The 26,656-nt window shown below is 45.6% G+C and overlaps 3 protein-coding genes across 3 annotated transcripts; 1 reads left to right on the plus strand and 2 right to left on the minus strand.

Moving 5' to 3' along the window:
- Positions 1-220: 220 nt before the first annotated feature.
- On the plus strand, positions 221-2,513 carry LOC123125090 (forkhead box protein K1). Its single transcript, XM_044545626.1, has 3 exons — positions 221-639; positions 1,076-1,221; positions 2,231-2,513. Exons 1-3 carry the CDS (start codon positions 225-227, stop codon positions 2,492-2,494), a joined length of 825 nt encoding a protein of 274 aa, XP_044401561.1. The 5' UTR covers positions 221-224; the 3' UTR covers positions 2,495-2,513.
- Positions 2,514-5,264: 2,751 nt separating this feature from the next.
- Positions 5,265-8,543, minus strand: LOC123122051 (oleoyl-acyl carrier protein thioesterase 1, chloroplastic). The gene is made up of 7 exons (XM_044542183.1): positions 8,114-8,543; positions 7,247-7,380; positions 7,043-7,156; positions 6,374-6,469; positions 6,086-6,173; positions 5,930-5,998; positions 5,265-5,689 (listed from the first exon to the last, which is right to left on the minus strand). The coding sequence occupies exons 1-7, from the start codon at positions 8,429-8,431 to the stop codon at positions 5,435-5,437; spliced, it is 1,074 nt and encodes a 357-aa protein (XP_044398118.1). The 5' UTR covers positions 8,432-8,543; the 3' UTR covers positions 5,265-5,434.
- A 9,608-nt stretch (positions 8,544-18,151) lies between these two features.
- LOC123125091 (probable auxin efflux carrier component 5b) lies at positions 18,152-22,521 on the minus strand. The gene is made up of 5 exons (XM_044545627.1): positions 21,733-22,521; positions 19,387-19,472; positions 19,150-19,307; positions 18,942-19,018; positions 18,152-18,843 (listed from the first exon to the last, which is right to left on the minus strand). Exons 1-5 carry the CDS (start codon positions 22,440-22,442, stop codon positions 18,771-18,773), a joined length of 1,104 nt encoding a protein of 367 aa, XP_044401562.1. The 5' UTR covers positions 22,443-22,521; the 3' UTR covers positions 18,152-18,770.
- Positions 22,522-26,656: the final 4,135 nt, after the last annotated feature.

Consider the following 26,656-nt stretch of genomic DNA (forward strand, 5'->3'; position numbering starts at 1 on the left):
TGTAGGACCGATTATCTTGCCTACCACCCACTACCAGATATTTTCCATTTGAACCATTCTCTTTATATTGCAATTAATAAATGTGTTTCGCATTTTGTCCTGTCACATCATATCTCTATTGTTCTGGCTTCAGTGCATTTTTTCCAGCTCTCCTTCATTTACTTTATAGAAGAAACTGAAAATTAGTGACACTTTCAATTCTTCTACTACCAGGAATACTAGAGATGTCAGGCATGAATGCTGCTATGGGATCTGCTCGTGGTGATCAACTGGAGGCAGGATTTGCGAAGCTTCAAGGCGAAGACTTCAAGTACATCATGCAATCTTATGAAATCATCGTGGGACGCAATTCCAAGAAAGGAAAGGTAGACTTAGATCTCAACTCCGTTGGCGGAGATAGGGATGTTTCCCGCCGCCATGCACGCATCTTCTATGATTTTCAACACCGCTCGTTTGCCCTTGAGGTTCTGGGCCAACATGGATGCTATGTTCAGAGGGTCCTTCACCGCCCAGGTGATGATCCCGTTAAACTGAAGTCCCAGGATCTCATTCAGATCGGACAAACACAAAGACTGTTTACGGTGCCAATCAAGATGTCTTCTGCTGAACTGAAGATCGGGCCTATCAACGTTGAACGTGGTACGTTATCATTGTTACGTACTTATGCTATATCCATTTCTCTCCTGTATTGTTTCCTTTGTGATATACTAACATAAAACAGACAACATATTACATGTACTAATACTATCACTACTTTCTCCTAGACTGATTTGTGAGTTACAACTATTCGGCTACTAAAGTAGAGATAGTTCCAATCATGAACTAATAATATACGCAATCGTAAATGTGGAACCCACACCTTTTGCAATATATATTGCATCAGGAGTGTACTAACATATGTGGAATCATATTGCTGGAAATTGTGGCTGTACTGAGATAAGTTCCTAAAATAAATACAATGTCAATGGTTTTTCCTCTATCATTTGTTGTCAGCAACAACATTACGCCAGTAAGAAGCCTAGAACTCAGTATCATTGTACAGCTACGTACCCTTACTCTCACTTTATTTCTGCAGCCAAAAAATTAGAAACTAGAATGGCAGACAAGGATGTAGACAATATGCTGGAGTATCATCTTGCCTCATGTGTTGCAATAATGGTATCAATCCATTGTGATGCTAGTGGTAGACAATGGATGCCTGTGGAACAACTCCATGCAGAGGTTTGTTATGCAAGATTATTCATTTTTTCAGTTCTAGAATTCTAAAAATTAACTCTAACCGCCTTGATTAACACTAGCTAGTATGGGAAAGCATAGTTGTTGGGCTGTACAATTGGTATTAGTTTTAGATTTCAATTAGTATACTTGTATGTTAACTTATATAAAAAACATGCTTTTGATTTATCGAGTTATTCCTTTAATTAGCATCCTTGAATAAAAAATAACAATGTTTCCATCCGAAGATGTGATTTGTTCATATCAACAGGGTAAACTTAACATGTTATACCATGGAAAGACCAAAAAAGTATCTTGTAACATTTGTGTTAGTTTGCATCCATATTTCAGTTCACTAAGGAACTGTGTTTCCCAAGGTGACTTTGGTGGTAAAATTAATATGTGATGTTGTTAAGAATCACATTAACCTTCAATAGCCTTTTCAGTTTTTTAGAGGAAAAGATCCGTCAATAAACCTTGAGCTTGCAATTATTTTAAAATCATTAGCCTTATTGTCTCATGCGCATAGAATTGTGGACAACCCACTCCAAACTCACTTTCCCCCATTCAACATCGTCAACCTTATGGAATGTGCTGATTACTTGATTTCTCTTTTACGGTAGTGTGCATTAATTTGTAAGATTTAATTCACAGATCATGACATAGCTCGCAACCTTTTGGAATGTTTTTGAACCGAAGTCTACAACCTTCCACTTGCTATCATTGAATATCAATTATTTCTGCATAAATTAATTTGTAAATTCGAGACTTGCTTGCGTTGTAGGATCCCTTCAACATGGTACAAGTTGCATGATACCTCATGACCCCATTTTTTATCAGTTAATTTCCTATTAATTTGTTAGATATCTTACTTACCACTCTACCTTAACAGTACGCTGTCACAGCCTACAACATCGTGATAATCTGTTTGCTCCACATAGTACAGTTACACTTCTGAGTTATCGCTAGTTGTGAATTAGTAAGGCATGCAAACTAATTCCTGATTGTTTTGCAGCTTACTGGAAAGTTCACTGCGATATGGCCCTATGGCAATGCCCAACAGTACCTGGCACCAGAGGATGGATCATCAACCAGAACAGCAGAGAGGCCATGGCACAGGCTGTTGGAGCTGCTCAAGAATCACCCGGAGAGGTTTATCATGAGTTCAATCTCCAGAGGCACAATAACATTAGAGTTCGTTTCGCTGGTCAGCTTGGCTGATAAGTTTTGCTGCCCTGAGGTTGATCAGGTCACTGCCAGGTTCGTGTCCAAAAAATAAAAATGGAGATTTATCTTTGTTTGTGTCATCAGCTCTTGTTGTAAGCCTGTCACCTCGGAGATTTCAACTTGTCTGTATCTTCAGCTCATTGTAAGCTTGTACACCTTCGTGGGTAGGCTTTACTTGTGCACTTTTGGCACTGTCTGCTGTTAAGAAGAATAATCTGGATTTTTGGGTTGGTCGTCGGTATATTTTCTTTGCTATGTTACTAATTCGCAAATTGGGTGAGTGCTTATTGTCACACTTGTTTTGTGCGATACTAGAGGAATAAAAGGCTTTAGCATCTGAGGAGCAATAGCTTCTTTTCTGATATCACTTGTTCTGTCAGTTAGTAGAGCAAGTGTTGTCAAAAAGAAATTGTGACCAAGGTAGAGATTTCTACCTTATATTAACAAGGCCAAGAGGCCAAAGTTACAGATTCAACAGTCTCCCGTGAACAAGAAGAGAAAACCAATGATAAAAGCACACTGTAAAAATTTTAAAATGCTGAATAAATTGTGGCATGCACATTTTGAACATGCTGGTTTATGTTCTTCGCAAAGAAAAGAAAAAATAACAAGAATTACTAGTGCCTAGAATTGCAACAATTTTTTTAAAAAAAGGAGGAAGACCCCCGGCCTCTGCATCTGGGCGATGCATGCAGCCACTTTATTAATTATTCACAAAAGATCTTACAAAGAAATACAACAGTAAGTCTGAAGCCACCGTCTAGGCAACATCTATCGCTACTCATATCCAGATGATGAAGGATGCTGATAGTCCGGGCCTAATACCACAGACCTCGCAGTCAAGCCTAACATCTAAGATCTGAGGCCCCAACCTAGCCACTTGCCAGGTCTGGGGCACACACCGGTCCGGCGCGCTCTCAGAGGCCGCCGCCACCAACTGCCACCGCTCCATCTTCAGAGTTGTACTGGCGCATCAACTTTGCTCGATCTAGCTGTCGTCGACGCCACCACGGCGCCCAACGGCACCACCTCCCTGCGCGCGAACAGTTGAGCATGTCGCGGTCGCCACCGATACACCTCAGCACCATGCCGCCAAGTACCACCAGCCGACACAGCTTGAAGTCTTTGGAAGATCTGTCGTGCGTAGCACCTGCCGACCAGGCATGACAAAGCGTAGCACCTGTCGGTTAGGCATGACTTGACATCTCCACCGAAGCTCCGTGCAAGACGAAACCACTCCACCTCCTGCCTCTGACTTCCAGAGCTGCTCCACAAACGATGCTCCCAAGAGAGAAACGACACCGCAGTGCCGCCATCGTCCGATCTGAAACACCATGTCCTAGGGTTTCCCCAGGAGTAGCACGAGTGGGTCAACAGTAGTTACACGACGATGCCTTCATCAAGGTAACGACATAGAACACCGCCATCGCCTGCCGTCGGCTCGGTTTTCACCGGCAACCATGTCTCCCCAACTCGCAGCCGGGACTAGATGATGGATCTCGAGATCCAACCACCCAGCTTCTGGCCGGCCACCTCCGACGAAGAAGATGACCATCAGCGCTGGCTACCCCGGCCAGAACAGATCTGCCAGAGGTGCCGCCGAGCAGTCCACCAGGCCCTCGACGCCGTCGCCGATCTAAAGCCCGATGACGCGCCGCCGCAGACCGCATCGCGCCGGCGCCTGATCTAGGCCGGCCGCCGCAGGCAGCTGCCCGTGGCCCGAGGCAGGGCCAACCACCGCCGCCGTCGTCGAAGCCATCGCCGCCGCTTCTAGATCGGCCACAACTCCACGCGCGTTGGGGCCCCACCACCCCTGAGACGCCGGAGAGAGGAAGGACCCCCGCCACCGCCGTCGGCCTCCGAGCGCAGGCCGGCGGCATCCTTCAGCGGCGGCGGAAGGAAGGGTGGAAGATGATTTAGGCCCTGGCGGCGGCTAGGGTTGGGGTGCCACCCGAGTCGCCCGAGCGGGGGGCGACGCGGGGCCCAATCCTTAAAATTGGGGGAGATTAAAAATTGATTCCTTTTTTTGTGCAGTTAATTTGTTCATTTTCCACAGGGCTTACAAATACATTATACTTAGTCTGTGTATGTATGATCTCTTGGGACTTGAAAAAACAGAAAGAAAGAAAAGAAAACAGTTAGGCGCCCAACAAGCTCACCTAGCAGTTTCCGGCTACACGGCGCCAGAAAAAAGAAAGGCTGATTGCTCCAGCAAACGACTGTAAACAGAGGCCTAAAACGAACCACAGGCTGGAAGAGTCCTGCTTCTGATGTGTGGTCAATTGGAGAGGCTTCAGCATCTCAAGGTTGACAACTTATCGCTGAGTGGCCCAGTAGCTGTGATTACGGGGGTTTCATGGAACTGAAGTTACCCTGAAAGCATGTGATTGGTGAAAATGTCTTGCCCATTTCGCACGAATTTGTTGGCAGTAGCACACTCTGCTACTGTTATTTCACTTCAATCTTTTTTGTCAGTCTCTATGTTTTGAACCTATATCTTACGACTATGCTACTGTTTTTTCACTTCAATCTTTTTTGTCAGTCTCTATGTTTTGAACCTATATCTTACGACATGGAGGATTTAGCGAAAACATATGGATCGACCGAGTCGCACGAAAACATATGTATAGACACCAAACTCTGTATTATCCCAAAGACAATCGAACAGAACGCATCAGCAATAGGCAATGGCCATGACCCTTGATGTAATGATACACTTCTGCGAACTTGCAAACATGGAATGGACCAGCATGTCGATGGACCTCTTGCAGTCTTGTATACATACATATATTGCATAGTCCAAAATGGATGAACACCAGCTCTGAGGTCCAACATTTGCCACAGATTGGCATTGATTGTTACACAGGTCACAAACGTAATCACAAAATTCCGGGTACAGTTGATTCTCTCGTGATGCGGCGCCGGTCGCAAAGAGCAAAACGGTAAAACAAATGGAACAGCACAATACATATGAGCAAATACATATCACTTTCTATCTAGCTAGTTTCCTCCACACGGTGCGACCACGGTTGATCTCATCCCCAGCCCCAGCAAATCTCAAGCAGTGCAAGAACTGGCGCTGCTCTTCTGGGTGCGGCGCTGAAAACAGAGATCCATTAGAATTTATCTCATCCCCTTCCTCTATATAGGTGAGAGAATCGACTATGTCATCATGCTGGCATTCTCTTCTGTAGTCAAGAGTGATTGTTTGCAACTCGTGGGTATCAATAATATCTTGAGGTATGCTCTGTGGTTTGAGAGGAAAATGGAAAGAGATATCAGAAACTATCACAAATCAACAAGGATACATTTATACATGTTTCCAGCGAGTGATTGTTTACAGAGGGAGTATTAAGGAATAACCAAATAAGTGTAGTGAACTACTCAAGATATCTATCTCAATAAAGAAAGTTTGAAAACAGGATAACTCAGGCAAAAGGAGGAACGGTGAACTGATGATTACAAAAATGGCTGCTGGAAAACTCACTTCGAGGACCCAACCAATGTAAGTGACATTATTGACATGTTGGTTCATGTCCAGATCAGCTCTTCTAGGCTGCAATTCAGAAATTAAGGCATGTCAGCATTACAGTTGCTCAAGTGCAGGTCATAACAACCATCCATAAAGGGGAGAAAAACTAACCACTAGACCGAGCCTCGAGTGCTGTGCAGGATCTGTTAGAACAGGAATCTTCTTCAGACTGCCATTATTTTCCTCAGGGAATGCTAATCTGCACAATGGTAATTTGTTATTTGTGACTGACTACAATGGGGAAAAATATTATAGCAATTTTCAAGTTATTCAAGAATGTTTATCCATTGAATCACATAAGACCATAAGAGTGTGCAGTGGAGCACATTTGAATTATAAAAGAGGCGATATTATCTCGGTTCAAGCCTAAAGAAGAGGAAACTATGAGTACCGATTTACCTTGGACTCTTTGGACAGTGGATAAACACCTCATCCCTGACTTCGTCACTGACTCTTTGAAGTCTGCGTGTATTTTGGTTCATCATGACCCACTTGCTGGAAAAACAAGTGATACGACTTCATTACTTGTGCTGAGCACAGTGAGAGATCTAGCTCTGTACTAAACTATTAAACTTCAGTTATGCAAACATATGTTGAACATCTAAACAAAGTCCCTAACCGATCCTCCTTCTTAAGCATGGATCATTAGGGCTGCTATTAATTCCACAAGCAGCAAATAAGTACAGCATACCACATCAAATAAAGTATACTGCATGAACAATTGGAAAGTCTGATTACTGTCTTAGAAACTTACTTTGCCAGATTTGCATGGAGAAGTACATATTTTGATTATTGACATACTTTAATTTTAGTTGCTGAAAGTCTGATGACTGTCTTAGAAACTTACTTTGCTAGATTTGCATGGAGAAGAAAAGGTGCAGATAACAAGGTGGAGATGAAGTTAAAAAAGGCAAGACATATAGTTAGTTATAAAACAGGTGCAAAACAATTACTTGTCCTTTTTTTCTTCTTCCATTATACATAGAAGTGGTTCTAACTGTGAACAAACATGATGAGTATCACTAACGGAACAAAAAAGCTTAAGCTTCACACTTGAGCAGTATGTACCTGGTAGCTCTTCCAATAACTTCACCATTAGCTAAGTCCTTAAGGATCCAATCACGCCGAGTACCGATCTTTCCATCAGCTTGGCACCATGTTTCAATCTCAACAACATCACCCCTATACGTAGCAGAATTACCCCAGTCAGGACTAAATCATGCTTCAAGGAGAACCGCGGGAACAAATATTATCTTTATCTTGCAAATTTACCAAGCAGGGTATTTGTAGATCTCAATGTGCATCCTATTTGTGACCCAAATGAGTCCAAGTTCTCTCATTGTTGTAGTCGTGGCAAAACCGTCGGTGGAGAACCCAACGCTTTGTGCATGATTACACCCTACCTCCTGCAGTTACAAGAAAGCTTATCACAAATAGGCCATAAAAGAGAAAATAATAAGACCGTTATCGACAAGCCCCACCATTATGCCATGACAGATGGATCATCCAGGACGTTACATCGCTTAGCGTACTTATAATGAAATGTTACTTGATTTATTTATTTTGAGAACGGAGATTAGTTGATTATATGCCAAAGCAAGCAAATCCACGAGATTCGGTAATAACAGCCCCACTGAAATTCTTCCAGCACGCAGAATTATTTGAAGTGAGTCGAACCACAATAGCACTGGTGTTCCCTATCAGATCTTTGAGCACAGGACTTAAAAGAGCCCAGGCATTAGTTAACCATGGACAAAGGAAAAGTCACACTAGTTTCGAGCGTGAGGCGCAATTCTGTGGGTGATATCACGGGCGCTAGGATAGCTAACTTGTTCAAGCTCGAGCTCTCAGCTTGGGCAAAGGGCACCCAGCACATGTTTGAACATAATGGTAGTACTAACTAGGAACTCCCCTTGCCAAATTATAATCGCGGCACAGCAGCAGGAGCTCTGAATCTGCCGCAAGTCTGAAGCTACGAAAATTCAGATCCGAATCCCCAGCTCTTCAGTCCCCCAAGGGGGTGGGCGATGGCATCTCATTTCGCAATCCAGCAGAGAGGCCGGCACGAATCGAGCTTCCTTCCCGGATCTCCTCCCGGGCCGAGAGATGGAGATAGAAGTGGCGAATTGGCGCTCGTACCTGGAGGAGGTTGGCGATGGTCTCGACGGTGGCGGTCTTGTTGATGCCGACCTCGTAGCAGCGCACGATGAAGCTCTCCTTGTAGGAGAGGCCGTCCTCGAGGAGGCTCCCCATCCGCAGCCGCTCCGCCAGGCCGGGCCGCTCCACCCCCTCGCGCCCCTCGGCCGTGGCCACCGCCGCCGCGACCTGCGCCGCCGCCGCCACGGTCCCCCGCGACGGGGCCCGCGCGGCGCAGCGCACCGCCGCCGACGCCCGGGGCAGGCCGCGGCGGCCGAGCGGGGCCGGGCCGCATTGCGGCGGGATGTGGCAGCGCAGCATGGGGGGGTCGGTCGCGGGGGCGGTCCGAGATTCGGCCGCCGACGGGTGGGGTTTAAATGGAGGGGCGAGGGGTGAGGGTCGGTATGGCGCGGGGGCGGTGGGCGGTAGCGATGCGGTGGAGCGGTGGAGATGGGCCGGGCGATAGGAACGAGGAGGGGACGGCGCGGTGACGACGGGGAAAGAGGGACCGGGCCCGAGCCGGAGGGAGGGGGGCGGGGCGGGGCGACCCGTGGACTCGTGGACTGGCGCGCCGGGTGGGAAATGAAAGGAAATCAATCGCGGTGTCTTCTTTTTCCTGCCTGCACCGTGACGCGCGGTACATATTTACAATGGTTTGCGTCAATCTTGGTCCTTGGGAACCGTTGTCATCAAAAAATAATTTATGGCCCTTGTGATGGACGGACGGACGGATCGCGGTGAGCGCGTGAGCCAGATCTCCACGAGCTCTTGCGTAGCGCAGGCACGTGCTTCCGCACTTGAGTAATGGCTACACACGTTCGATGCGAATGCGAGTCGTCGATCGGTGTTAAGTAATAATAATGGACGCAGTGGGTGGGCTCCTCCCGTTGTGCCATCCTGGTTGCCAGTGTCATTTTTCAATGTGGGATTTACTCGTGGAGAAAGTTTTCCATTTCTCAATGTGGGATTTACCCATTTTTTTAAGTACCAAACTAAAGATTTCCATTGTTTCTCCATGGTGAAAGTTTTACTATAGTACTACACCGCTCTCGCAACGCCCGCTCACGTACATCGCCGCCCCTTGCCCTCCCTCCGCCCCCGTTCATGCCCTCCTCGCCTCTCTTGCATCCAATTCTCTCACGCCGTCGCACGCCCCTACCAGGTGCAAACATCGGGGTCAAGGCAATCCGATCCAAATGTGTCGTTGTTGTCGCGCCCGAGGCTAACCTCGTCCTCCGAGATGGTGGCCGACTCGCTCCCACCCTCCTCGTCCACCGACTCGGCTTCCTCGCCTGCCTTTGCCCTTTTTGCATCGGCCCCTTGCCTCAAATCCCTGGTGGTCCGGGAGCCCGCTGCCACGATGCGTGCTACTAGCCATTGCCATGTTGCTTGGGTCGTTGCTGGCATGCCGCTATGTACCTGCAGCGTGCGGGCTAGTCCAAACGAAGATGTTGATGCTGCTTCGCCCTCCCCTCCGCGTCCTCACCTAAATTCGATGGTAGTCCGGGACGACGCTATGGCGACTGGAGGAGGGGATTCGTCAGCTGACGCAAACCGTGGAGGATGCGTTGACGTGCAAGGGAGTAGGGGATGCACGGATGCTGCTAGGAGCAGGGGGTTACGTCATCAAAGCCACATCCGGTGGTTAGTCTGACTGACCGCGCCGCCTACCTCAGATGGATGGGCGGACGGTGTTTCTGTTGTCTCATTCGCAAGCATTCCACCATGGACTACTAGGAACCGCTAAGGTATGGTGCTCCTACAAGGATTTCCATCTCGCCATACAATGCCCGGGCCCCTCCGTTGAAGCTATCCTCGTCAGCGCCTCCCTCCGGTCGTTGGCTAGTGTTGGGCTTGGCGGTGGCGTCCTAGTCGGCCTTGCTTCTAGGCCATGTTTGTACGCCGAGGCTCTCTTGGCGCCGCCCCTTGGAGATCACTTAGCTCGTCCTACGGGCTGCTGCATCTACCCTCACGTTCTCGACCAGGATATCCTTGTTGCTATGCTCTCGGCTAGGCCAGTAGGCATCGATCCGCGGCACAGTGATCCTATGCTTGATGAAGCATTGGCAGATTCTCCTCGGGTATTGCCTACCGTCAACTGTCTTGTAGTTTGCACTGCTTGGGGAGATGATGTGTGGTTGACCCATGTTGTCTTGTCGATGGGGTGAGGAATCCGTTTATCCAATGTGTTAGGCTAAGTTCTGTTCATCCCGTCCTCGGTGGATCCTCCTCTTCTTTCAATGTGCAGTCCCTTGCACGTCTGATTCAGAGGAGACGCTTGGTTTCTACGCGGGGCGAATGATGGGGGCCTTCGACAAGTCTGGCGTTTTGGTTGAGGTGAGCAGTGTTGTTGTGGAGGTGGCGTAGGCTAAAGCACTACCATTATATCCGGAGGATGTTCTCGGGAAGGTTACTTGTGCACTCCCACACCCTCTGTTTGGGACCCCAACGCGTTTGCACGGCAAGAAGGATGACGGGTTGACGAAGCGGGTGTATGGAAAAGAAGAACAAGGCATGCAACATCCGGACGTCCAAGCGTGTGGAGCATAGGTTGTTGGAGGCTTTTGGTGAGTTGTCAGAGGTTATCAAAGCGGGGGGGGGGGGGGGGGCGTTGAGCAAAAGATGAAAGCATACATGTACAAAAAGCCGCTCTCACCGCAAGTGATCGAGGCATTGAGCACTTTTCCAGCATTGCGGGGAAGTCGAAGATGGACCTTTCAGGATGATTTTCACATGATAATGTTAGCACATCATGCTTACAGATTGAGACAGAAGAGTCATTCGATATGGATAGTTTCTCTTCGGCGAGTGGTGGTCAATTTGGTTGCACTTGAGGCATGTCTAACTGCTTTGGGCCTTGGCGCTATAGCGTCTGGCTCTGGCGATGTCCTTTGATGTTGCATTTGTCTTGTCGATATCCCAAAGCTCTAGTGCCTTTTGGGGGGGTTTTCATTCGGTTGTTCCTGAGTAACCAAGGATGTTAGGTTTTTGGGTCCGGTTGTCCTTATAAACCGAGCCATCTCTCTCCTTATTCTTCTTCTTAATGAACCGTAGGAGCCCCATGCCCCTGCGATGAGGTTTCTTTACTATAATGGACATGATTTATGTATTCATTGATGATGCAAGGCATGCGTTCTCGCGATTTCATCAAAACAAAAATATAAAATACATAATATGCTGATTTATAAGGGAAACTAGGTCGAAAACCACATAGAATAAGAATAGAATGACAGAAAAAACGACGTCGAAACAAAAAGACCACCACCTGAAGCGATTGAGATCGAGGTCTTTGAAAACGTCTTCAAGAATGGAACGAGGCCTAAGAACGTGGTCTTCACCGGCATCTACTCCCTTGGATCACAAAGTTTTCGCATAGACCCATTCACTCGACCCACCTAATCTCAGGAAAAAAAATTACAACCTTGCCAACAAACGCCACCACCGCTCTCACTCTGAATGAACACGGCCCAATGATGAGGAAAATACTCTTCGGTGATTGGTGATGCCTCTTTGTTCCAAAGAGGGAAAAGACGCCCACAAATGCCCTATCATTGGCCTGACAGCTGTCGAATCCAGAGCTTTCAACCTGATGCCACACCATCACCGTAGGCCCTGCAATGTGAGAAGAGTGACATGTTATATTTTCCCTACAGTTTTTCTTTACAAAAACTTCAATTTTTTCCATGCTTCTTTCTACAACTACAGTAAAAACTGGTTTTCTTCTTTTTCCACCACACCCTTTTTCTTTACAAGTTGGCTTGTTTGCAAATGTGCTAGGATGTACTTCCTCATATGCACTATACTTCCTTCGTTGCACATACAACAGCACACATCAATGTACATGTCCATCCCGAGTTTAATTAGGTTCTTAGCATAAGTCAGCGGCGACAGAGAACATAAAGGAAAGAGAAAAGAAGCGAAATATTGAACGGTTCCATGCATCACTAGCTACTGTAGATGCCCATATTTCCGTGGACTGGTCACACTAGCTACAGATCGAAATTGTCGATCGCCCGTAGCAGCCACAGTGCTGCAAGTTGGATTAATGCATAGCTCCATTTATTTCAGGTCAAGGGCAATAAATAAATCTCGATCTGACACTGCTGCCTCTGGACCAAGTACATATACAGAGTTAAAATGCAGTTAATTTGGACGTATCTCTCGCTAGCGTATTTACTCTGAGTCTCTGACAAGCTGTCAATTAACCTATTGCAGACAAGCAAGCAAGCTAGCTTGAAGCATACAGCCCGGTCGGCACATGAATTGACTGAAAATAGATCGACGGCTGAGATATGCTAAATTCAGTCCTGATGGATACGGTCAATCCGATATGGTCGCATACGGGCTGGCGGCTAAACCAAGTGCATATTCTTTTTCTTTCTTTTTTTTTTGCGGGAAAACCAAGTGCATATTCACTCTGAAAGAGATACTCCTGGCTGACACCTGTCTATGTCAACCAACCAATCGATCTGCAGCCGGCTCAGGCCTGCATGTTTTTGGTGTTTTTTCAACCCTAAACCACACGTCACTACAGTTGCATGTCAAACGATCGCACACAATAACAAGCGCATGCCACCGGTCATGCTTAACTACGATTGCATGTTCGTCGGCTGCATGCAACAGTAACTGTATGTTCACCGGTCTCTCGTAGGTGCTCATAAGAGCAATTCCAATCGGGTGATCCATTTCGTCACCTTGTGTCCCTTTGGGTTAGCGTGGACACAAAACTCGGCCCAACGCGGCGACCCAAACGGACACGCGTCCATTTTTTGTCCGCCCGCGACCCATTCCGGGTCCTAGTTTGGGCCACATTTGCGTCAGCGCGGACACAGGACTGACGCGCGCGACGCCCGCTGTTCTCCTTCCTCTGCCCCGCTAGTGGTGGCACAGCGCCACCATTCCTCCCCACTCTCGCAAAAACCTCCCGCCCACTCACGCGCTTGCCATGGACGACGGCGAGCTGACCCTGGACGCCGCCGCCGGCCTTGCCTCCGCCGGCAAAGGAGGCAAGGCCCGCGGCGCGCCGTCCAGTCGGCCAAGAGGAAGCAGCGCCGGCACGCGCTGGAAGCCAGGATCGACGCCACGGCCGCGGCCACCCTCGCCTGGTCTCTCTAATATTTTTTAGTCTCCCTCGGTTTCTCTAATATTTTTTACTTTGCTAAAAAAATAGGGGTGAAATAAAATACAAAAATGAGAAAACCCATATTTGTACCATTGCCCGCTCGAAGCAACATATTTATATTTTGTTAAAATATATTTGTATTTTTTCAAGTATATTTGTATTTACCTTCGAGCGGGCAACAGTACCATTTCCTACATTTACATATTTTTATTTTGAAAATTTAGCAAATATATTCATGTATTACAAACTATAAATCCAGAAGAAGACAAAACGTTGAGAAACAACATGTAGAGAACAGATGACTTATATACTTAACCAAATTTAAATAGGCCGAAATTTAGCCACATCCAAAAAGTCATGAGAACATGCAGCCATGGACTAATGCTGTTAATTATTTTTTTGAGAAGACTAATTTTTTTGAGCGGTTTTTGAGAAGACTAATGATGTTAATCAGATGCATCAGGCAATCAGGAGAGCCGCTGGGCTGTTGATATGGGCTTTTAGCAGTTCCCTGGGCTAGATTACTGCTTCGTTGGCGTCGTAAAGAAGGCACGGCAAGCGGGCACGGTAGAGGAGCCGATCCTGTTTTGTGACGTGTGTGCACGCCATGCCCATGCATATACTCCTTAGTTTTCTTTTTTACTTTTACTTTGCGTATAAGATTTGTCTTAAGTCAAATTTTAAAGTTTGATCAAATTTATATTAAAAATTATCAACATCTACAATACTGAAATATATACAATATGAAATTGGTTTCATAATGTATCTAATATACTGATTTCATATTGTGAGTGTTGGTATTTTTTTACAAGGTTGGTCAAACTTCATGAAGTTTGACTTTAGAAACATCTTATACCAAGAGTAAAAGCGAACAGATGGAGTAGTTATGAATGTGTTACATGCATACGCTTTGCAAAGCCAGAACTAGTAGACAAGCTTAGGTTGCAAAAATAAAAGATAGAAAAATAGAGAAAAAACATGGGCCGCGGGCTACCGGGTGCACGTGCTCCTAAGCGCGGAAAATGATTTTTAAAATGTAAAAAAAAAATCCGAACAAAAAATGGATGTGTTCATAGTCACATCCAAATGCTACCTGCAATTTTTTAGGTAAAAAGGTTAAGCATATTGGCCTGCATAAAAGAACAAATTGAACACCAATTGTTACTTCTTTTCGCATGAAAATTGTCAAGCATGCTTGTGACACTAACAAGAACATCTACAAAAAAAAAATCAGATTTTGTTTAAAAAAATTACTACTTTTTCCCTGTTCATGCGAGAGCAAATGCACTCGGGAGCCAAAACGCCCTCCCCCGTGGGCTGTTGGATCTCTAATGGATGATGGTCAAGATTGCATGCGGGAGCTAGTGTGGAACTCCTTTTTGTATATAGCAGTTAGTGATATTTTTTTTTTTGAAATGGATAGAACCCCTCCCGCGTGATCAATTTGGGCCATCCATCGGAGATCCAATGGCCCACATACATTTTTTTCTATTTTTGCACCGGTGAGGTTACATGAGTAAATTTCAGGCATCAGCCATCTAATCAAGGCACATCAAAACGTCAGCCATCTGGCGCTTGTCAGTAGAAGGTTGGTGACAAAAAAGCGGGAAGTGGAAATACTGAAGTTTCCTGTTTGTTGAGGCTGCGTTATGACAATTTCATTTGTTTTATTTTTGTTTTGTTTATTTATCAAATTTTAGTAAACCTAACATAATTTTTTTGAGGGAATAAACCTAACATAATTAGCAAAGAGAGATTGATGGTTAAAACTGATATATAGAGTCAATTTCCTCGATTTCTTAACATGGTCATGTTCATTGATTGCCTATTGGATGGCTGAACTACTGCCATTATTGTCGAAGAAAGATCCACGATTGGAAACCAATGCATTCAACAAATCAGTCGGCATAGACTTGTTGTGTATATCATATGATGCAGAAGCCAAGGCACTCTTAAAAACATTGATAGACATAGTAGTAGCATAGATGAAATGACCGTTAAAAAAGAGATATACACAACTGCATTCGTACTTCAAATTAATTTGTTGGTAGGGTTGCTGAAGAGAGTCGGTAGTTAAGACTGGTAAAGAAAGTCAATTTGGTCGATCACCTGCTGAATGGTAGATTGTCTGAGAGAGATTCATCTCTGATTGTGTTAGGATTAATTAGGTTTTCATCACTTGCATAACAACAAACGATCTAGCGCGGCGGTAAGACATCTAAACTTCTAGATAGATGCAGTAGTTTTTTTCTAACTAATATAAATAAATATAGTACTAGCTGAATATCTGTACCCTAACTTTTGCAGGTTTTCTTCAGAGATAAGTGGATATTCTCTGGTGGGTTAGACTACTGCTGATGCGATTGGAGAGGTCGATCGACAATATGAGCATGCCCACCGTACGGGACAGATGGACGGTGCCCATCCACCTGTCCTCGTGAGTGAGACGCGTCTCAGAAAAGGAACATAGTGATGATCGCCAGCGCAGCCCATCTTAAAACGTCATCAGGGTGGCTAGCATGGAAGGAACAGCTACCGCCTCATTTAGGCCCGTCCGCATCGATGCAGTTGCAACCAATTTGTGCGGTACATCATCAAAGCAGGTTCGTACGTACACGAAACACGATCGATCATCTGATAAATTGCGCACAAAGGAAATGCATGCATACAAGAAAGAAAGAAAGAAAGACCGCATGCGTGTGATGCGATCTTGCGAGCACGGCAATGGAGCGAGAGATGGCGATCGGTCCAGCCGGAGTGGTAGAGACGAAAACCGCCACTACTGCTAGTGCTAGCTAGTCTTGAGACGCGCGCAAAACGTGCTGGCACAAATCATCATGTTTGGACGGACCCAAAGTAAGTAAGCAAATGTGGCCGAACACGTGTTCATCAATCATTTTTTTTCGGGAAATCTTTCGATCTATTCATCTTCCATCATGGCAGTACAATGAATATAAAAAATAATAAAAATTACATCCAGATTCGTAGACCACCTAGCGACGACTACAAGCACTGAAGCGAGCCGAAGGCGCGCCGCCGTCATCGCCCCTCCATCGTCAGAGTCAGGCACAACTTGTTATAGTAGACAGTCGGGAAGTCGTCGTGCTAAGGCCCCATAAGACCAGCGCACCAGAACAACAATCGCCGTAGATGAAGAATAACATAGATCAGAAGGATCCAATCCGAAGACACACGAACGTAGACGAACACCAACGAGATCCGAGCAAATCCACCAAAGATAGATCCGCCGGAGACACACCTCCACACGCCCACCAACGATGCTAGATGCACCACTGGAACGGGGGCTAGGCGGGGAGACCTTTATTCCATCTTCGGAAAGCCGCCGCCGTTTCGTCTTTCTGAGCAGAACACAAACCCTAACAAAATTGAAAGAAACGACTAAAAACGAAGCCCTCCCGCCGGCCCTTGGCAGGATCCACCGCGCCTCCATGGCCCTAGGGCCACCGGAGATGAGGCGGGCCTGCGTCGGAGTCGGCGAGAGGCAGAACCCCTAGCTGCTTTTTTAGAAGGAGGAAGAGGCGCACGTAGCAGTGTAGCACGATCGAGCTCATGCCTCATGCAGTGCACGAAAGAACGCAAAGGGCTCCTGAGCCGAAGGCGAGGCGACGCGCCGATGCCGAGGCAAAGACGGGGCGCCGGCCCACCGCCATGATGGCAGGGGTCGATGCCTCGGATTGGATGGCAGGGCGGCGGCAATGGCGACGCGGCTAGAGGGACAAGACGATTGCGACCGGTCGGATGCTTCTCGCGCGCATGGACGCAGCGACCCAATGCTAGCGGAGACCTCCTATTCCGCGTCCTACGTGTGGGATAGACAGTGTCACGGTAGGCTCGCCCATTTACATATTTTGTGTTTTCCTTGCATTATTTAATTTTATTTATAGACATCCTAAAAAAATTGTTTATATAGTAAAAAGATAAAATAGTTAAAAAACTAAAAATAAAAAAATATTAGAGAAAAAAATACGACTGTGCATATAACATGTCCACACTGTATTTTAAAAAAAAAATTTGTCGCACTTTAGAAAAATATTCACCACGTGTTTGAAAATTATTTATCACATATTTTAAAATATTTTCTGCATACTTTCTAACAAAATCATCACATATTTAAAAAAAATCATCACATGTTCTAAAAATATCCATTAAGTATTGAAAAATATCGCATGTATTTCTTAATTTTCATCATGTATTTAAAAAAACTTAACATATATTATAAAAAAATAATTGGGTGTTACATTTTTTGCTTATTTTAAAATATTAATCGCTATTAAAAATGTTTATGGTCCATGCAATAATGTTCATTGTGCATTACTAGAAAGTCCATGTTTTTTTAGATGGATAAGTTCATGTTTATAAAGATACATAGCATATAAAAAACTTGAAAAGCAAAATTATAAAAAAAACAAAAAACAAAAAAGTACGGATCCCGAAGGAGAAATAAGAAGATGCATAGAAACTGGGAAGAAAAGGAAACCAACATCGGCACCCAATGTCGTCCACACTCTTTTGGCAACGGGATCCACAGAAGGATAAAGGTCATTGGTTGATAGAATTTTGCAAGCTCTAATTTGTTTCGGCCATAAATCTGTAATCGAATCAATGGACAACACTTGCTGGATGTGGGTCTTGCTCTGCTACCACACTTTTGTGGTGATTGAAGAGCCGAGATGCGAGATGGAGCCCTATTTAGTTTGCTTCTCGGCGGTACTACCTGGCGCGGTAGCGATCTCGGCATCCGATTTCGGACACCTGTGACTGGACATGAACCAAACACGCACGAGAGTCGGACATGAACCAAACACGCCCGAGACAACTCACCGTCAGGATCATGGTCACTCGCTCACTAATTTCAGTAGCTAGCCCCGAATTCGGAGGGGAATCTAGCTAGGGTTTATATTATCAAAGGGAAAAGTAGAGGCCAACAATTACAATGGCGGCTAGGGTTTACAACCGATTACAATTTGATGCCCTCTCCGGTAGGACTCCTAGGTTTTATAAGGAGACATTACACCGAAGAAGTAAAAGGTGGAAAAGAGAAAGCTCAATGTGACATGATCAGAAACAATAGAATGCGCCAGCTAGGTGATTAAATGTAGGCCGTTGGATGGAGATCGGATATCGCTCACGTCATCTCTGTAGTGGCCCGTGTACCGGTTCACTAGCTTCATTCAGGCCGTTTTATCTCGATCGAAGCATCTTCAGAGTGTGCTGGAACTAATACAGCTAATTAAAGATAATAACTGTAGATTCAGTAATGAGCCTGACACTCACGCATCCCACAAGTTCTCCGCCCCTACGATAAGTTTATCAATGAGAATAAACAGGTACATATGGAGCTCCATTTATTAACGAGGGGCCTATGTGCGCAATTCAGAGGGTGTTAGTTGCAGTGATCATTGTTTGCAGAAGAGCCCGTTACAACTTACTACAACCAAGTACATGCAGTTTACTCATCGGTTAGTCAGTCCCTAGGGTTAGGGAGAAATATAGAACTTATATATAAGGCCGAACTAACTATCCAACGAAGCCCAGAACGATGTAGTACACGATCAACACGGGCAACGACGCCAGCGTTCCGAATATAACCCTGCAAGATTCAGCACAGTTTCAGACAAAACGTACTACGCGTTCAGAAATCAAGCTTAACTAACCAAGCAGACGTAGTTATAATATACTAGTACTTACGCGGTGCTGAGCACATCGGCGTGCAGGCCGTACTCCTTGGCGAACACGAACGTGGTGATGGACTGGGGGAGCGCAGCCTGCCGGTACATCCATCGAATCGCCAGGTGAAGCAAGAGCGTTGACACGGCGAACAACATGCGTGTCAGTCGATGTATGTAGTGCATACATCATTTAGAAATAGAACTTGTTGTAGATTGTAGGGTGTGACCTGTATGATGGCGAGGCGCAGGACGTCGCCGCGGAGCCCCAGGGCGACGGCTCCGGCCGCGGTGGCCGCCGGGCCGGCGACGAACCGCAGCGCCATGCCCAGCGCGGTCAGGCCGGCCCCGCAGACGATGATCTTCTCCTGCAGCGCCATGAACAGGCCTGCATGCAACCAACCAACTCATACATCGACAGACGGACACACGCCTCCCGGCAATTTCGTGAGTTCTAGCTAGCTTACCCATGCTGAACATGGCGAGTCCGACCCCGGTCCTGGACATGATCAGCACCGAGCCTTCGATGATGCTCGGCGTCACGATGTGCCACCTGTATATGCACGGAACTACTTAACTGAGGAACGGCCGATCAAGAGTATTAGTACGTTCAGAAGGATGCCAGGTGCCAGTGTGCCGGCGTCCGGACAGGTCTATGTGCTACTTTGTCTGCAGCAGTGGTATGAATGCAAAGTGCACCGGATGCAACAAGAATCAATCTGATTTGCCTGCAAGTTGATCTAATTATAGATTGTTGAGCACACAGTCTCTTCTTTATTCGTCTGTCCCACTAACAAGGGGTATTTGTTCTGCCTCAGTTATTTCTTAGTGTGAACCACCTAAGCTTGCTTAACACTTTAGAAGGGACAGTTGGTACATGTTCCATTAACTTTGATGCAACTCTGCGTTATTATTATATGTTGGGATTATATTGTTGTGCTGTGAATCGATCGTTCACAGTTTAATTGTAGGCCTACAACTTTTCAGTTTACCGCTCTTGCTACAACATTTACCGTTCTCTTCATAGAAAAACTCACATCCGACAGTATTAGAACATATTATTTTTTAAGTGATGCATTTGTGAGTTCATGTGTGTTAAATTATTTGAGATATTTCTTGAATTAATTGACTTCCAACATAAATTTGTGAACCTTTAGGTTTTTAACATTAACAATTCCCAAATTGTAAGTAAATACTTTTAAGCTTTTACATATTTTGTTTTCTATTTTTTTACCTTTTTACCTTTACTTTGATTTTGTCATCAGTTTTATTTATTTTTCATTTCTCCCCTTCAAATCCTCCTGAAAATTTCTCACCATTTTCGAACTTGTCTTATTTTGTGTCTTGACGGGGCTACAATGTGTATGATTGCCTCATATGACTTTGATGGTCACAGAACCAAATACGGCCAACATTGAAAGTAAAGGGTGAAAACTATTTTGCATTGGATTCGGGACAAAAACTAAAATTGGCCTCGAGACATCAAAATAGGATCAATTTTGGAATAAATAAGGTTTGGATTCATATTTGATTTTCCATGGAACTGATTTCAAAGGGATGCATTCCTTGGGAATTTCTACTGTCATCCTATGATTTAAAGTCCTTCATTTACAAGACTTTTTTTGCAAGTCTCTATTTTTTTATCATTCCTTCTTGACTTTCTTGCGTGTTATGTTTTCCCTCCCTTCTTCGGCGGCACGTTGACGCCAAGCGGGTGTATAAGGTTCCCTCGAGTCTCCCCATCACAACGGGTCGTCTATGACTGTGCCGATGACTCGATGACGTATTTTCGGCTCGGCCATTCTGGTCGATCAGATTATAGTTTGAAGGGCTTGTTGGTGCGGCTACAACTATTTCCCTTTGTCGTTTGGTTTTTCGGGTTCGCCTCCACCACATCGCTATGGCCTCCGGTGCTTGCGAGGCTTGTGAGAAACAATGGAGGTTTGACTCTTGTATCCGTGGCTCTTTCAGCGGTAACGATTTCTTCTCCACGACGCTGGTCTGGCAAGATGTGGCCTTGATAACTTCACGTCCGTGATCGAAAACACAGGTTGGCTCCGATGATGGAGCGGCATGAGGCATGCGCCGTCTGCCTGTTCGGGGGATAGGGGCAGTCAACCCTCATGGACTTTGATGTACAATTTTTCAGTGGTATTTGTAGTGGTTTATTTGACCCATATATCCTTTTTCAGAAAAAAGACATGACAAAAGAAATCTATCAAAATTTGATATAACTGCAAGAGTGGTTAGCTATCCTTAACCCAACCAATAAGTGTTCTTTTTTCCATGACACATCCCAATCACATTTTTCCGTCATGTCGTACGAGTCTTTGCATATATTCCAGCACCAAAACGATGATGCGAACCAACATGTGGTTAGATGATTAGGTGGACCGTGGATAGCGGTATCCCAGCCCATCAGGGTTCAAGTCCTGCTTCTCGCATTATCTTGGATTTATTTTAGTATTTCAGGCGATACGCGTTTAGTGGAAGAAGACGTTCCCTCAACTAAGAAGCGCCTGTGGTGACTTTATCAATCTCAAGATGACATGCCGGCTCAGTCTCAATCTCTCTGAGGTGCTCATAGGGATAGGGTGTGCGTGTGCGTTCACAGAGACGAGTGTACGCACATGATCGCCTGTGTCTGTACTTTGTTCTAAAAAACAGAAAGCACCAAAACGAGGATGTGATCCTGCCACACTATCGAGACCGTCTTGACGTTCGACTCGTGCGTAACAACATCACGTCCTCCCAGAGAAAAAGTTGCACGTAGCTAAGTGTGGTCCGTGCATGCAGAGAAATACGGATCGTACCTGTTTGTGACGCAAGACCAGGCGACCCCGAGGACGCCCGCGTAAACGTTGGGATTCCGTGCCACCTTGAGCCACACCGCTCTGACCAACGGCCATACCGGCTGGCGCCGCCTCCTCCCCTCCGCGCCGCCGTCCTCCACGTCGTCCTCGCTCGCTGAAACGGCCGCCGCGTCAGGCTTCCCTGCGCCACCACCGCACGCACGCCTGACCTCGAACGCCAGCAGCAGCAGCGGGAAGTAAACGATGATCTGCACCACCGATATCTGCACGACGAGGTCGCGCGCCCACCCGCCGTACATGGCGTCCAGCAGCGGCACGCCCACCACGAGCGTGTTGTTCAGCGTCGCCAGCGAGAAGCCGGTGATGCACCACGAGGAGGCCAGCTCCCCGCCGCCCCCACCGCGCTTGGCGCCACCGCGGGAGCAGCGCGTGGATGTGGCGGCCCAGGCGGCGAGCACAAGCGCGACGGCGAGCTTGGAGAGCGCGTCGGCGGCGAGGACGCGGTAGTTGAGCTTGTAGGGGTCCATGCGCGCGGCGAAGTCGAAGGCGAAGAAGGGCACCGCGAAGTAGGCCACGAGGCGGTTCACGGCGTCGCACTGGTCCGGCGTGAAGAGCTTCCACCACCGCACCGAGCCGTAGCCGAGGCCCAGGGCGAAGTAGAGCGGCGCCATGGCGGCCACCACCTTGTACACGTCGCCCCATCCGATCATCTCCTCCGCCACGCTCTGTTCGCGTGTCACAACTCACAAGTCACAACACTCACAAGCGCGCGATGTGTTTCGGTGCCGTTTCTGGGTGCCTATATGTGGGCTCGAGGTTGCAGTTGCATGCATGTATGCGGAACATATTCTGATTTGCAGAACTTTGGCATCGAACAGAAAGTAAGAAAGGGATTCACAGTCAGCATCAGCATCATTTCACCAAGGATAGCCGTAGTGCGCAGCGCAACCTCCGCACTCTACCGCTATCGTTCATTCTTCTCCCTCCTGATCTTGTCTTTTCTTCCTCGCCGCCCACTGCCCCCTCCACTCCCGAGGATCAGGGCATTCTCTGCTTATTTTTCCATTCATGTCAATATGGAAACAATGATTATGTCTCAAGCATGGGAAGTATTAAGGCTTGTTTGGGAAGGCCATCATGATTCATGCATGGCTAGGTTTATAAAATTAATCTATTGGAAGAACTTTTAGGTCTCTTTGATTCATAGGATTTTGAAAGAAATCCTTACATGGGTTGTTTGTTTCGCAGGATTATAATTCATAGTAATCTTTCCTCTGATTTGCTTTATAAGAGATTTCATAGAAAAATTTCCATCCACCTCGACTTTGTATGAAGATTACTACGTTTATCCTGCGCATAATCAAATGTCTATACAGTTCGTAGTATTTTTTTTCACACAATACAGATGTATACGCTCATATATACACACATACACTCATCCCTATGAACACACATACACCCTACCTTTATAATCACCTCTGCTGGCACATCATCTTGAGATTGACGAAGTCGTCACAGACGCCTTAGTAGGAACGTCTTAAACTCTGATGGGCTGGGGATACCACTATCCGCCTAACCATCCAACCACAGATTGGTTGGCTACAATCCCATAGTATTGAGGATGACATGTTACTCTATCTATGTGTTTTTTCTATTCCCGCATTTGAGAAATCCTATAAATCAACAAAGAGACCTAACCTATTAGCTAGGTAGCTATCTCATGAGCCGCTCTCTTTATTTCTCTTTGAGAATGCTTAAATCGGCAAAGCAATCTGCACTGCCGCCGCACTACGCCTTGCACTGAATTACAACCAGTAACGTTACGACTTAGAATAGTACACGCAACTATAAAACTGTTGATCAAAATTAGGAAACAAAAGGCATATGTGCTTACTGCTTAGTGCTTAGTAGTCGTCATGGCTGCTATTATGAGCGCCAAACGGGAATCCGGATTGTGCACGATGCTCCTCATGTCTGCCACTCGCAGGGTGCATGCTTGAGACGGATGCATTTTATTCCTGTGGCATCCCAAGCAGTGAGAGCCATTGACCCTATTGTACCATTCGATTAGGCTCACGGTTATTCCTCCATCAATGCGTTTTATTCCTGTAGATATCAGAGAGCATGACAGAAGGAATCGTACAAAAGGTTTTTGTATCTCTGTAGCTATACGTCTTGCAGGTTCTTTTTAGACTTTTTACGGGTTTTTGTTAGAATTCACGAACTGTCAGGGGAGGGAAGCTATACGTCTTGCAGGTTTTGTTAGAATTCACGAACTGTCAGGGGAATATGTAAGCGAGAGAACTACGCATGCTCAAACGAGCGAGTGTCATCACTGCACATCTCTTCTGCGCCAATTTTCTCCTGTGGAAGGCGCAGGTCATGCCCATTCTGTCTGCGCGGAACCCTCGATGATGGTCAAGGCAGCGCAACAGGGGTACCATTGATGGAGGAATCGTACAAAAGGTACCCAAGGAGGTTCTATCGAGCATAACCTGCATTTTCCAAGGAGAGAATTGGCACAGGTGAGATGAACGGTGATGAGGCTGATGAAGGGATGGTGGCGGCAGGGCCAGATAGATGAAGCACCGGTAATGTGGGAGGTCATGCCACTCATGGATGGTGGACGATGTGGCACGGGAGACATGAGATGAGGTCGTGGCTCTAATGTTAAATTGACAAAGATGGTTTTGCTCTCGGATGCTCCTTGGGACTTTGCCTCCATTTATAGTCTCAACTTGAAAATCAAGATACAATCGAAATGAATAAACTACTAGGTATTGCGATCCCTACACAATAAAAAAAATATTGATCATATACCAAATACTAAGAGATACTTACGCTAGCAACATGAACATGTTGCTCAAGTCCTGAGTCCAAGGAGAGCCTTTTGTAAGTGAAGTAGATCATGGAAGCATATGTGTGCCGCATACATGTTTAGCATATAGCAACGAGTACAAGGAGTCGGTTGGTTTAGATTAGGCTTGGGCCTCATCATCAACCTACACAAAGAGGAGAACGTACCTTACCCTAACAAATCAGATTACAACAAATTGAATGAACGCGTGCTACCCAAAAGCTCTAGAAGGTTTGGTTTATAATCCGCCATTCCTTCGCCGCCTCGGTCCCCTTCCTCTCTCCCTCCGGCGGTTCGTCGCCGGTTAGAGGGGTGGAGACTTGTCCCTTTTGTTCTTCTTTTCCATAGATGTTTATTTCCCTAATTTCATCGGATGAGGTGGTGGCAGCAATGATACACTGAAATAAGGTCTCTCGACCCTCTCCTTACCTTAACGACGTCTGATTTGATGCCGACGAAGGGCAAGTGTTGTCATATTTGTTGGCCTTCTTCGGACCTTGGTAGTCGGTGTGCCAATTATGGGAAGCAGTTGGCTGGATCTTGGTGCGGCGACTTCAACCTCCTTTTTGAGTTATTACGCGGCTTGGCCCGGTTTTCCAACCATCTAGACTGGTGGTGAAGGACTATCCAACCTGCATTGTGTGTGGGGGTGATGCCCCAACCGAGATTACTTCAGCAGTTACTAGATCTCATTTCTAGTGCCGAGTGGCAATTTCGGTCTTCAAAGTCTTATATGGCTAGGGCATTGGTAGGTGTCCTTTTCCCTTACTGATTCTTCATTGCATTTTTCAAGCTCCGACGGACAATGTACAATTGAAGGAAGATGATGGCTAGGATTGTTTTCAATGTGATACTATTTTTTGTTGGTCATATTTCGTCTTGTTGTATTTCCATTTTATTGCATATTGTTTTCATTGATTATATTCAGTTGTAGATGCCCTTTGGGTGTCTTTTCTGATGAGAAAAGCTGTTGTTCCTTGATACAATGGTTAATACGTCCAGTTTAACATGCCCACTCACATATTTACCATGTTAAGATTGGTTTTAAAATCTTCTAGTTGTTGTCTTGCTAAGGCTTTGGTGAAACCATTTGGAATTTGACCAACTGTGGAAAGAAAATCACATTTTGGGTCAAGATAGCAACGGGGATGGAACCCATAGGGTTTTTCTTGCTAAAACCCTCTGAAACATGCAAAAAACAACAACTGTCACTAGGCACTGAGTTAATATGTTGTTCCCAAAAATGATATAAAATGACATATAAAGCATACACGATTGATAATATAATAGCATGAAACAATAAAAAATTGTAGATACATCGGAGACGTATCAATAAATCCTCAGGAAGACTTAGAGTCTAATGTAAATGACAAAGAAAAAAATATTTTATAAAGCTTGACTTGTTACTAATAGTTTATGACAAGATCAAAGGAGTTAGCTATAACGAAATTGTCTCGTCATAGCAATACTTAAAGTCGGTTCGGGTTAAACTAGCAATTACTACATATTTCATTTATGAGATATAATAGATGGATGTCAAAAGGATTCCCATGAGATGAAAATAAAGCCGTTGTATATATGATATGGCCTGAGGTAATTTTCTCATCTAGAGGATGCTAGTAAGTGTGCAAACTTCCAGACATCCTATAATGGACTGAAGCAAGCATAATGGAGTTGGAATTTTTGTTTTGATGAAATAGTTAAATAATATGATTTCATGGACAAAAGCTAAGATGCTTGTATTTACAAGAAAGAAAATGGGAGCATACTAATATTTCTAAACAACTATATATGCATGACACATTGCTGATTGGGAAAATATTCTTGAGACAAAATAAGAACTTCATTAAAATAGTTTTCCAGTAAAGTACTTAGGGAATAGCCTTGGTATTAGACATAATAATGGAGGTGGTGTTGGGAATCGTAGCATAATTTTAAAATTTTCCTACGCTCACCAAGATGCATCTATGGAGTGTACTAGCAACGAGGGGAAGGGAGTGCATCTACATACCCTTGTAGATCGCGAGCGGAAGCGTTCCAATGAACGTGGATGACGGAGTCGTACTC

The sequence above is a fragment of the Triticum aestivum genome, chromosome 5D, assembly GCF_018294505.1.
Source record: "Triticum aestivum cultivar Chinese Spring chromosome 5D, IWGSC CS RefSeq v2.1, whole genome shotgun sequence".
NCBI lineage: Eukaryota > Viridiplantae > Streptophyta > Magnoliopsida > Poales > Poaceae > Triticum > Triticum aestivum.

Coding starts and splice junctions, on each gene's coding strand:
- LOC123125091 (XM_044545627.1), bottom strand. CDS start 22,442: ATGATCGGATGGGGCGACGTGTACAAGGTGGTGGCCGCCATGGCGCCG. Junction 19,308..19,386: donor ACTCGCCATGTTCAGCATGG/GTAAGCTAGCTA, acceptor GGTTGCATGCAG/GCCTGTTCATGGCGCTGCAG. Junction 19,019..19,149: donor TGCGCCTCGCCATCATACAG/GTCACACCCTAC, acceptor ATGTACCGGCAG/GCTGCGCTCCCCCAGTCCAT.
- LOC123122051 (XM_044542183.1), bottom strand. CDS start 8,431: ATGCTGCGCTGCCACATCCCGCCGCAATGCGGCCCGGCCCCGCTCGGC. Junction 7,157..7,246: donor ATCTACAAATACCCTGCTTG/GTAAATTTGCAA, acceptor TGCTACGTATAG/GGGTGATGTTGTTGAGATTG. Junction 6,174..6,373: donor CACTGTCCAAAGAGTCCAAG/GTAAATCGGTAC, acceptor ACCATTGTGCAG/ATTAGCATTCCCTGAGGAAA.
- LOC123125090 (XM_044545626.1), top strand. CDS start 225: ATGTCAGGCATGAATGCTGCTATGGGATCTGCTCGTGGTGATCAACTG. Junction 640..1,075: donor GCCTATCAACGTTGAACGTG/GTACGTTATCAT, acceptor TTATTTCTGCAG/CCAAAAAATTAGAAACTAGA. Junction 1,222..2,230: donor TGGAACAACTCCATGCAGAG/GTTTGTTATGCA, acceptor ATTGTTTTGCAG/CTTACTGGAAAGTTCACTGC.